Source organism: Lytechinus variegatus, chromosome 10 (assembly GCF_018143015.1).
Source record: "Lytechinus variegatus isolate NC3 chromosome 10, Lvar_3.0, whole genome shotgun sequence".
NCBI classification, from domain to species: domain Eukaryota; kingdom Metazoa; phylum Echinodermata; class Echinoidea; order Temnopleuroida; family Toxopneustidae; genus Lytechinus; species Lytechinus variegatus.
Window position 1 is genome coordinate 30,437,445 of NC_054749.1, and position 13,204 is coordinate 30,450,648.

General features: G+C 36.2%; 1 protein-coding gene across 1 annotated transcript; it reads left to right on the forward strand.

Annotated features, from left to right (window-relative positions):
- Positions 1 to 1,532: 1,532 nt before the first annotated feature.
- On the forward strand, positions 1,533 to 7,733 carry LOC121423038 (neurogenic differentiation factor 6-like). The gene is made up of 2 exons (XM_041618318.1): positions 1,533 to 2,041; positions 5,843 to 7,733. The coding sequence occupies exon 2, from the start codon at positions 5,849 to 5,851 to the stop codon at positions 6,626 to 6,628; it is 780 nt and encodes a 259-aa protein (XP_041474252.1). The 5' UTR covers positions 1,533 to 2,041; positions 5,843 to 5,848; the 3' UTR covers positions 6,629 to 7,733.
- The last annotated feature ends 5,471 nt before the right edge of the window (positions 7,734 to 13,204 follow it).

The window sequence follows — 13,204 nt, forward strand, 5'->3', positions numbered from 1 at the left end:
AATTTTGCAACCCCTCACGTATACAGAGATTATTGATCCCGTATAGCATTTAAAGGTGCGCGGTCCCCGGATTTAGAAGGGCCTGTTTGACATACGTATGTACTGCGGACGGTGCCAGCTGCCAATTTCCTTCGGAGGGGGGGGGGGCAGGCAAGACGCATGAGAAAATTCAAATGTGAGGGAGCGAAGCAACCGAGATGGTCATGGGGCGTTTTTGCATCTCTTAACGGATTTTGTGCACACTACTGGTAATTTTTTTAGTAAAAACAATCGAGGGTAGGGGTAATTCCTTTCCACCCCTACCTTTGCGTAAACCCATTTGGATATATACAGCAAGAAAATAATAGATGGATAATTGCCTGGCGGGAATAGTCATAAAATAAAATCTGATATGTGGCCCTTATCAACACCCTAAGCTTCAACTTAAAGAAGGGTAAATTGCCAATTCGTCTACTGGCAACTCGTCCATTCACCACATCTGGTCTACTTTCATTTAGTCTCATGCCATTCCGTCCATCAAAATTTCGTCTAACAACCATTTGGTCTATTAACCTTTTAGTCCAATCACCACTTTGTCTAATCACTATTTCGTCTGTGATCATTTCGTCTCATATCCAGTTGGTCTAATATCCATTTCATTTTCATCCATTTTGCATAATTTAACGCCTAGTCCAATGATACCAAATGGTGTATGGACTAAATTGCCATCGGACCAGCCGGTTATTAGACTAAATGAAAGTAGACCATGTGGTGAGTGGAAGAAGTGATGGTAGACTATAATGATAGTAGACGAGTTGGCAGATGGAAGCCCGGGATTGGTCGGTTGGCATTAGACGAATTGGAAATAAACCTCGAGAAGAACCCATATCGGTTTCGGTTGATGGTTCCATCATATGATATAATACATGAGGATATAGGTATCAGGTAACTTAAGATGATCAATCATTGGAGAATAGTGTATATATATATATATATATACATATATATATATAGTGATAGAAATGGATGAATAGAACAATGGTAGGCGTATAGCTTCAATAAAAAATGTCTCTGCCGGGAATCGAACCCGGACCCCCAGCATGGAGCGCCGGTCTGTGGTCTAGTGGTTGGGTAAAGGCATTATTCGGTGCTCGTCGGTGAAGAGTTCGTAAATTTTTTATACAACTCTAGGTGTTATTTAATTAAGAAAAAATGTTGCTTGCTTTCTATCAGTTCGATATTGTGTAAAATATGAAGTGTCGCTCAGCCATAAACCCATTCCCTTAAACGACGCAAGATTATACAGGTATCGTCTGAAAATGTTATCATACGTATACAATATTGCAGCTGAGCATTTCCAGACAACCTGCTCAAAATATATTTTTGTAGAACTTTATTTTGCAGTATGTTTCGAATACGTATTCTACCGTATTAATATATTCACATACGGGTTGGGAATATATTTGTTCTTTTTCAATTATTGTAGCGTACTGGAATTGTTATTCATGCATCAGATTTGTTGTGAACCAAATTAAAAATCACATTATAAGAGAGATGGATATGCCGCAAATCGCTCTTGAAAGAAAAATAAAAATGGTTCATTGAAATATGCGGGTATACGCTCGGGACCAAGGGCGTGTTTCTAACACATCGTTGTTAAACTTTGGAATACGTAAACGTTGCTCCAACCAGTTAAAAATAATTATTATTTTCATCAAATTCATCATCAGGATTTATTCAATTGGAGATTGGAGAGGTAAAACAGTGGCAGATTTTCGGTGATTGTGCGCGGGTGGCTATTAGAAATTTTCGGGAAATTTTTTTTTTCTCCATTTCACAAATCGTTCATAAAAGTGCTATTATCCGAACCTCTTCCCCAACTGCCGCTTTTCTCGTCTTCACACTGGTATAGAATTGAAGAGAAATAATTGTTTAAACTCCAATAAAGCACAGCTTATCGTGATTATGGAGAAGTGAATCTTCATCTTCCTTACCTGTTCATCTGATAACAACTTATCAAGGCAATCATTGGGGATACAGACTGCTACAGACGATAGAACAGGTACGTAGGAGTTGTTATTAATTGAAGATCCCATCAATTAACGTTTATTATACTTACTTGCCTGGATTTGGTTGATCAAAATAAAATAGTCGCTCTTCAAATATATGCGTTCTTTTCAAGAGCTAAAATAGAAATTGTTGATTGATATCTATATGCCTTCTTGTCGAGAGATCAGCGTTATACAAGCCTCGCTTCTCAGTAGGGAACCGTTGCATAAAACGTTTGTCATAACAAAACTCTGGCATTTCTTTTCCAGACTTTTTAAAATTTCAATGGCATGATATTGTTTGCCAGAGTTTTTATTTACTTGTCAATGTTTTTTTATGGAAATTCTCTTATGCAACGGGTCCCTGGCCTCTCTTTTTTGCATTTCTCCCTTTTAACGCATACAAACAACTAGTCATACTTTTCAGAATGTTTAACTTATCTTAGGAAATGATGATACGAGTTTATTGTACTTTATTTGTATATTGTTATTACCAATTTGCAAGTGTAAGCTCATTATTTAAATTTTCTGTTGATTTTTGGCTTAAAATTGATTTGTAATTCTGATTTGTATATTTAAAAACTGAAAATAGACATGAAATAAAATAATAAATTCAATTCAGTTCAAATTTCGTAGAGTGGAATTTGCGACATGTCCACCTCTGCACATAATTAAAAAAATACTAGATAACAAAAAAAGCAAATCGAAAACACCGAAATGCAGAACTTTTAATGACAAAAACTATTATATAATGATTCGCCAGGACAACGAAATGGACAAAATTAAGCTTTCACTTTACATCGGGCAATGATAGAAAACAGACACCCTTTACCAATCTCAAATTGAACACTTGAATATAAAGTAAAAATAAAAGAATCAAGGACAGATGTATTTTCCTTTGTTTAGTTAAAAAAAAAAGAGGTCATCGTTGCTACTACTCACTCTCCACAACTCCTTTTGTTTTCATATTCTTATTTTTCCCCTTCAACTTCAGCTAAAATATTGTTCCTTGCAAATTCTCCAAATTATTTGAACATTATCGTTATTCATTTTGGGGTTTTCCAATAAAAAAAATGATTTGAAACTTTACCATTATCATGTGAAATATCTATTCTTGAAATTTATATTCTATTGTTTATCCATTTATCTAAATATGTCATGCCTCCAGAAATAAGTTTAATAAGTGCATTGCCTTTTCTCCAAATCAATGATCATTAATTTATGGCAGGGAATTGCCCAGTTTAAGCACTAAGTGACATTATTTTATAGACCACAAAAAACTGAAACATAAAACAATTTCAAACACATATTCAGACTAGGTATTTCACTTCAAATGTTGCAGTACTAACTAATGTGAGGTCAGGCGCACAGAAAATCTTTTAGATAACTGATAAATAAAAACACCATCCGGTATTTACATGGTGTAGTACAAAAGACGATCAATCAAATCTATTTGCTGGTTTCGAATCCTGTACGTGAAGGTAGTCTTTTCAATCATCCAACATCCTCACGATGTCAATGTGTATGTGAGGGCGCGTTTGGGGGTGCGAGCGTGCGCCCGTGTGTGTTGGGGAGGGGGGGGGGGGTCGCATTTTGATGGGGGTGATCCACAGATGATTTATTATAATTTGGTATATGAAATAAAATTCAAAAGTTATTTCGTACAATGAAGAGGTGAGTGCCTTCATCGACTCACCCGTCATGCCCGTTGCATGTTTATATTGACATGCATAATAACCGATTTGTTATTATGCATTTGATTTATTACATTTCATTGCATTTTGATGAAAAATTTCTCGTGCTTTGCTTATCATTTTACTCATTTTTTTCTCAAATCATATGTTACGTTGGGCTTCAGGTGAATATTCAAATCCGAAATCAAATGCGTAGAGAAGACATGCCGGGGCTAAATTAGATGGGTGTCAAGGGGCAACCGTGCACCCTTTTAATAAACTGTCTTGTACATCAGTAGAATCATTTAAAAGACGCCTACAAACATGTATATATTTTGTTGTCGTATAAATTTGAAATGTTTATGTAAAGCGCAGAGAGAAGTTCTAATTATCTATGAGCTAAGCACCATGGATTTGTTCCTATAACTTTTTAGGAGGGGTGGTTTCTTTTCTTTTTAATTAATGAAACTCATCTTCGACTCATCTCAGCGGCCCCACATAGAAATTATCCTGGCACCACCCCTAACCACAAATATATGATTCGTTTACAGGCATTGTGGATATACATTAATATATATATGTAATTCACTGATGAAAAAAAATCAGTTCTGTTGCTCTTTCCACCTGCAATAATACCGAATCAGTTATTGCGATAGCTATGCATCAGTAGACCGAATACATTAATTGGGCTCTGTTGACATTTATACAACTACACACCACTACTAGTAAACCACCTCAACTGCTACCCTCTTTACAAAATCTGTGTAGATGATCAATATAGTAGGACTAATTTGTACGAGAATCCACTCGTGTAGCCAGGAATTTTCAACAGAAGGGGCACCTCCGAATGAGCAAAGCGATGAACCAGTGGAAATGGGAAGTAAAGGGAGATTTAACATCACAAGACAGGGACATGTTTAACATTTGCATGTCAAATTGGATTCCAGCTCATTAAAGGGGAAGTTCTCCCAGACGAAAATTTTATTGTAAAAATAGAAGCACCAAATATTTAAAAATATTGATGAAGGTTTGAGTAAAATTCATTAAAGGATAAGAATTATGTAAAATAAAATACATAAATTTCAAACTTTTAATGGTTTATGATGACAAAAAAAATCTTACAGGAGAGGGTGTGAAATAGTTTGTCTGTTGATTTTACAACTGAATTACAGCTGAATTTACAACATATCCCATTTTAATTTTTTTTTATAGAAAATTACATTTCATCGTTTTTTTTAAATTAACGATTTATGGGAGGCTGCACGCTCTTGACGTCAAAAACAAAAAATTCCAATAACTTTTAAAACCTTTTATGGATTTTCGTCTAACCTTCACCAATGTTTTTTAGATTATTTTTCGGCTATTTTAATTAACTCTTTGTTAGGCGGAACTCCATTATGTGTCGGGTTAGGGTTAGTGTTGTAGGAGGATTTTGGTCTGTGACAACATCCCCTAAACATGCGAGGGAACGTGGCCACCGGGCAAAGCCATATCCCATTGTTATCATTATTATTATTATTATAATATGGTTAAACCTTATTTTCAACTCAAATGCTATAAGGCTGCGAAATGGTGGTTATTTGCGAGAAGACGTAGCGACTAAGGAAGAAATTGGCCATTTTCGTCCAAGAAATTTGGTATTTTGAACTCACGTGGTGTAAGACAGAATATTATATAAAAGCCAAGTGTATGTTTTCATTCGCAATTTTATTTTTCTTTATTCCTTAATTTATAGTAATTCATAACCCTTAGATTTCCGTGTTTATTTATTTTTTAGAAGTAAATCATAGCATTTATGACTAATTTTTTTCTCCAATTTCTTAGTTTGAAACAGGTTTATTTCGTTATTCTTTTGTCACTTTTATTCCTTTCTGTTTCTCCTCTCTCTAATTTTCTCTTTTTTACCATCACCTTTTTAAAAACAATAATATTTCATTTCTAGCTCTACATTTTTACATACATGTATATCCAGCCTATTTCCTATGTTAATTTTGAATCCTCCTTCAAATTAATGCATAATTAAATTAGTCAGTTCACGTGGTTGTTAAAGGACACCCCCTTTCCAAACATTATTTCATATGTATTGAACTGCTTCACATATTTTTAAGGTTGTACATTGTCTATCATTTTCCTTTTTTTCAGAACAGAATGGAGCATGACGATAACTTTGACATAGCTGAGGAAGTCACTCGAGGTCTTGCCATGAGATCAAACGAATCCATGTATGTCACTCACAACAACTTTGATGGATCAAGTGCCATGGTTGGCAGCTACTCTTACAACGGATACGTGACAAACGGTTCTTATTTCAATTACCTGGCTCAGCCGGTGGTCGACGATACGTATGCATCGTCGATAATATCGCCAAATTCTGCTCAGGGCGACCATCCGTCATCGTACACCTCATCGACCAGGAAACGGAGCATGGTCGGGCGGAAGCCGCCGAAGGGTCCGGACGGCATACGGCGATACAGCAGTCGGCGGGCGACGTTCGAGCGACGCGACCGCATTAATTCGCGAGAGCGCGACCGCATGCATCAACTGTGTGACGCATTCGAGAGGCTTCGTCAGGTGCTACCATTCAAGCGATGGAAACATGGACCCCATCGTCAAAGGCTTAGTAAGATCAGCACTTTAGTTCTGGCACAAAATTATATTCGAGCCTTGGAGGTGATGCTACAAGAAAGTCCGGATGACACACCGACCTCAAGTACAGCAGATTTAGAAGCTAATGGGTTTATAATGCCTCAAAGTAACAATCAAAATCAATCCAATGTCAGTGAAAGTACATATTTTCATGTCAGCCAAACTGGGCAGCTTGAAAATAATTTTACCACTCTTCATCCATCATTCAATACCGAGCAAATTAACACAAGTTATCAATCCGAGTATTTCAAAACAGAGTCTACAACTCAATGTCAATATTAGTTAGCAAAAGAGACACGATTGAAAGGGTCAAGAACTGAAATGTAAATGTTTTCCCTCCATGTCTTATTTGCTTATTAATTTATTTTGGGAAAGTAAGCCTGACCAGATGTGCCTTTTAGTCACTTCAGTTCAAAGAGTAAGGAAATATTCATGATAAAAGCAAAATATCATGGATAAGAGTTAAGAACAATGTTTTACAAACATCGTTTCGGTGATACAATGCTACATATTATGTTTGTACACTCTTTATCATCTACTGAACGTATCATCCCATTTAGATTATTGTAATGCTTTACTTGCTGGTTTACCTCAATCTAGTATAGCCCCCCTTCAAACAATTCAAAATACTGCAGCTAGATTGGTAACCCTCACGAAGAAATTTGAACATATTACCCCTATTCTCTACCCCCTCCATTGGCTTCAGGTTCATAATATAATTATTTTCAAGCTCCTTCTCCTTGTCTATAAAATCATCCATGGTCTCGCCCCATCCTACCTTCAAAATCTTATCTCTCTCTGTCCCTCATCCTCTGCAACTCAACGTCTCCGATCTTCTTTTACTGCTCACCTTCGACTATCTCTAGGACCCCGCACTTTTACCCGTTATGGAGATCGTGCCTTTTCTGCTCTTGCCCCTAAACTCTGGAACAATCTCCCCATCTCCATCCGTAATGCATCCACTGTCGAATCTTTCAAAACACTCCTCAAATCTTACCTCATTAAGCAGTCCTCTTAACTCCATTTCCTGTTCTCTCTCACTGTATTTTGCTGCTTCTTTTTTCTCTTTCCAATGTGCTTAGAAACTGTTGTATTAAGCGCTATATAAATGTTAATTATTATTATTTTTATTCATTCTAGACCGCTGTAATTTAAATATAAGCCATTTCTGAAAATCGCACCAACTTATTTCGAAATAAATTGCATGCAAAGAGCTAATGGTTATAATTATTTAAGGCTTCGTGATCAAGGCAATGTAATTCTCAGCAATGGTAATATGAGAATAACAATGCAATATATTCAATTGTGCAACACTGGGCCCTGGGAACGATTTTTCACAGAGGGTGCTGGCTTAAATTTGACAAGCCCCCCCCCCAAAAAAAAGGCCGGGGGGGGGGGGGTTAAGGGTTTCGCTATAAAATGAAAGTGATTTTGTTCAGGTAAACTTTGACAAGTCCCCCCCCCAAAAAAAAAAAAAATTAAGGGTTTCGCTACAAAATAAGGAGATTTTGCTTAATTACAGGCTATTCACAATATCTCCCAGATTTCCAGGGGGTGCTGCCTATATGGTGAATGAGACACAGAACCCCCTCCCCATTCCCCAGCATCCCTGCCTCCCTAGGGCAATGGAGCCACAATCTCTTTAGAAGAAAAGGCCCTATAGGCTCTTCACCCTAAAGAAATATGGGTCGTGAGTACAACTATTTTATTATGATCATATTTCACTATTTTTCTAAACACATTTGACTATGGCACATAAGTATATAGGGGCCAAGAATCCAATAATTAGGATATGTTATGATGTACATTAGCTGGCTATAAAGCATAAATTCAAATATATATATATTCCAAAATTATCCAAATAACCATCCAAGATCGTGATTGGTGTTTGTATGGATGAATGGAGGAAATGTGCCAAATGATTCCAGTAATGGTGATTAATTGCCAAGTAAGAGCTAAGTAAAAAAAAGTTTGAAAGTTTCTTTCGGGTAGACAGGAATTGTTCATGATTGTTTCAATAATTGAATTCAACCACGTTAATTAACCAGGTTAATTGAAGATTTAAGTAGTGGTGTGATTTAATTGTACATTCCAGGATCTGTGGTATCATTTACGAAAGGCTTGCTCTTGAAATAATTGCTTACTTTTATCTGCTTGAAATTATTCAGACAATGATTTTATCTCGAGTACTTTATTTCGCAACCTTGATAGGTAAATGGATGTACTTCAATCCTTCTTCGTTGAATTTAGACGTCTTATATATAATCTAAATTTGAACATACTTAATATAGTCATAATAGTATGTATGTTTCTCCAAAAAGACTAGGTTGATCACCAACATGCCTATAAATAAATATGAATGAATCAATTTAAAATCATGCCCTTGAGAAGTATTTATTCTTTATTCGTCTTAGATTGTTATTCACGACAAGACGACATTTCTGATTGGTTACGTAATGTATGACCGGATTCCAGGCAGTGTTCAACATTGAAGTAACTGCGGCAAACAGTCTAAACGATGGCGGTAAATGAAGACGGGTTGTCCTGCTCAAGACTAACAGAACCCAAGGAAACCAGGCAATCCAGTAGGAAACAGTGATTACTATGATTGTCCGTATGCCTTTGATACTGTTCGCAAGATGTAGGTGTCCTGCAGGGTTGTTTGCCTCTCTTGGACGTCCTCTAGCCATGATATCCTGGGCTACCTGTATGCGTCTATGATGCTTCATAGACGTGTGCAGAATGTGGAAGCTAGTAGCTATCTGTATCACAAAGCCAACTATCATTGGAAAAACAAGAAATGCCCAGAAAGAATGAGCACCTGAGAGTAGTAGTGATGACATCATTATAGCTGTTGCAAAACCCCAAGCAATTTGGCCGATGTTGATTTTTTGACGAGTTACAAATGTGATGTACTGAAGTGGTCTGACAATCATTACATAACGTGACACATGAATCGTCAGCACATTGTACAACATTTGGTAAGTTATGAAGACAACTAATAACGCTGTCACATCGTACACCATTTCTTTTGGACAATTAGATTGGCCTATAGCATGAAGGCTGGTTGTAGTCACACAGTTTGTCAATGACAAAACAATATCACAGAAAGCAAGTCTTTGGTAGAGAAACGCCTCTATCTCATGAAGTGCATTGCTTTCCTTAATGGCACGGATGATAATGATGTTCAATATAAAAGAAACTAGTAGGCCAACCACAAAAATCCAGGTAATAGAAAAGAATCTAACTACATCGTCGCACATGGTTGATGTTCTGGCATTAGAGCTTGCAGATAGGTTCTTGATCATATCAAGGTAACTCGCATTTGGAAGCATGTTTGCGACTTGTGGATGATTGAAATTATTATGACGACAAAATTGTTGAAATATTATGTATGGAAATGCTCTTATACCTTAGAACCTGAACAAAATCTGCACGTTTACTAGTATCTGTGGGTGTAGCAAGTATTGGCAAGGGAAATTATTTCTGATCGACAGGCACTATCATATTTTTTTTTCAAAAGAAGTAGTTTTCTGCCATTAATTTCCAATAACAGCCTTCGCCGCAAGCTCAACTCTTGTTCATATTGGTAGTCACTTTTTTGCTCAATTTAGATTGTTGTATTGATATGAAGTGAATGACAGTTTTATGAACTTTATGACTGACACATCAATACTTAGTAATTCTCCTAATTTGAACATTGTAGATTTAGCGAGCGTCATTCGAGAAAAATCACACATTGTTATATCAAACTTGTCATGCTTGTTAAACACCCTAAAATAAGGGACATCAAAGACATTCGTTATCTATTCATTAAAAACCGAATGGAGATTGCATAAAAAACAGTCAATAGCCTCGGTCAGAGGTAAGATTCTACTGTGAATAGACAAAGATTTTAAAGATATTTTTCTCATCACAACCCAGATGTAGGCTGTTTGGTCAGAGGAAGGGTCGGAGAAGTGCCCATCTGGGCAGGGTTACTCCGACCCGTTCCGCCACCCAAAAGACATTCCTGCAGGACTGTTTCCAAGAGTATGGAATTAATTGCATTTTACCTTATGAATGATTTCAAATACAGTCACTAAATAAAATATTTTAAAAATAATGTGCAGACAGGATGTTAGGGTGTGTGATTTGATGATGGTAAAGTTTAATGTAAAGTGTGGGTGTGTGGTCGGAGACGGTGAGAAAGTGTGTATGATTGGGAGACGGTATGACATGTATGAGAGGCCGTGAAACTGTGTTTGTGATATAGAGATGGTGTAGGGCGTTGTGTACGTGAGAGATAGAGAGAGCGAGGGGGATAAAAGGAGAGGAAATGTGTGGGAAAATATGAGTGATTATGATGTTTGTGGGGATGGTTGGTTTGAGGGAGAGAGAGAAGGGGAGATTACGTGAGAATTAGTATATATTTTCTGTTGAAATCGGCTGTGCGTCACTTTCATACATTTTTCATTCAGTGATATCAAATTGAATAGAATAGGGACAGTGAATAGCACAGAGTGGTATTCGATGAATCAACGAAAATGTGTCATATTATGCAGATATTACATTAATTATCATGGTTGTGATAACCATTGGACTAATTTTGTTTGTTCTTGTTTAATATTTTTGGCTACATGCTTTGGTAAAACGATTAACAGTTTGCTCTAAATCAACGCGCAATAAAATTGTCACTTATTAAGCCAGTCGTTTAACAAAACTATTAAAAATAATGAGGGGGGGGGGTAAGTTCTCGCCCTGTCTCCGTTTCTTTCATTTCTCACCTTTCCTCTCCCCCTCCTCTCTCTCTCTTGCTTTCATTGGTCATCAGTTCGTACAAGCTTTATTTCAATCCAATGAAACAGTAACAGGAAATCCGTTCCTTATTTTGGAGATGACCCATGAAAGTATGCTAATAAATTTTCATTTTTTTATAGCTACCTATTAATTACCGATTACTGTATTTGATATCATTACTATTATCAATAAATCATATCATCACCATCATCATCGTCGTCGTCATCATCATCATCAGTATCAGTATAATCAAAATTTATATATTAGCACCATAATCATTGTCTCTTCTAATGTGAATCTCTTCTAATGGTAAACCTGAAGAAAAAAGACAAATCGAACTAAAGAATCCACGATGTACATATATAGTTTTATTATTCATTATGTTACATATATTCCTCAAACAAATAGTATTTATCCAAACCGCTAAATATCATAAACATCATTGATGAAACTCAATGGCATTGTGTTATAAATCCAACTCCTTGTATCACAAAACACACTTTAAGTGCGATATACACAATACAAGGTGCCACAAACACGTCCGTTTAACCATAATCTAACCCACACGTCCATATACTCTATTTCCAATGTTTTATTTTGATCGCATTAATAAAAAACGTTTAAATTTGTCATTCTAATATTTTTAATTAAGCAATAACGCTATACATTATTTTAATAACAAAAAAGACGATAAATACAGAAAAAAAAATCAGTGAAAATTTCATTTTCCTCACCAATACACCATGTACACACGCGCGCCCACCCTCTGACTTATCACACGCTAATATACACATACATATACAAACCAATCCTGTTAAATAAGTTAACAGTCACAACAACAAAACAAGGTATATGATTATATTTTACACTACGTGTTAGGGAAATTTATACCGAAGCCAACACAAAATTAATGTATGACAGATACATCCATGTGTGATTTGTTTTGCAAGGCTTAGCACTATAAAAACATGTATAACGATTCTTAGACGCACAATAACTTTAGGATTATATTCAATACGTGGTAATATGTTTTATAATTACTGTTTATCACAACTGGATAAATATTTGTATTTCAAAAAGGTAACGATGATATGATGACCTACATGTATTTGACATTTAACCAATAATCTACGGTTACTATGACAATGTATGAAGGGGTGATTTTAATGACTTCAGTTGAATCTCGAGATGTTTGCTGTCGACAACATTAATCTCCAATTTACAAAGTAGGCCTCGTCTCAGGATAATTTATTGAATGATCTCAGAATACGGTACAAAATATGATTTTTGAAAAAAAGACCCACAAAAACAATTGCTTGGACACTCTGGTACTCTTCGTGGAAGCTGTAATTGTTATATAAGAACCACCTTCATCATTCGACCCGTGTTACCAAGGAGGTTTAAATGAGATGGAGTAACAGCAAACAAAATCCCTTTGAACAAGCTTCGAAGCCGCCAGCAGAAAGTAAGTCAGGCATGCACTTTGCTCAATATCTCTTGCAATTGTCATGATTGTGTAGACAAATGATTCCCGCGTGACTCCGCAGCTATAGGTCATATATAAAGGGAAATATGCTATTGTGATGATAATTACCTTTTCGCCGCATCTGGTCTGGTTATGAGTAGTACATAATTAGGAGGCATGCGAAAATAAACTATGCAATATGTCCTGAAATATGACTCAAATATCCTCGAATGGGCATGTGCGGGCACTCATCTGACATATACAATAATGAACAGCAAGAGTCCATCGACCACATCTGAAATTTTCATTTGCCGCAAACGATCGGAAAAGTGTTAAAATCTGGTTTCAGTAAAGGTCAAATTTTTACTTTTTCCACTAATTAACGGTAAATTGATATAATCTGGGCAAATATCTCAGCGTAATTGTGCTTGGTTATTGGTGTTTTGTCATGCGTACAAATTTCTGTTTGTTTATCAATATCAAAGATGGAAAATTGATCCAAATGGATATTCGTAAAATTTCACTTCGGATTTCTTCACTGAAACTGGCGGCTTCGAAGGCGGACATCAAAAATGTCTTAACTGCCGTTCTTTCTTTTGTGCTTCTTTAGAAAT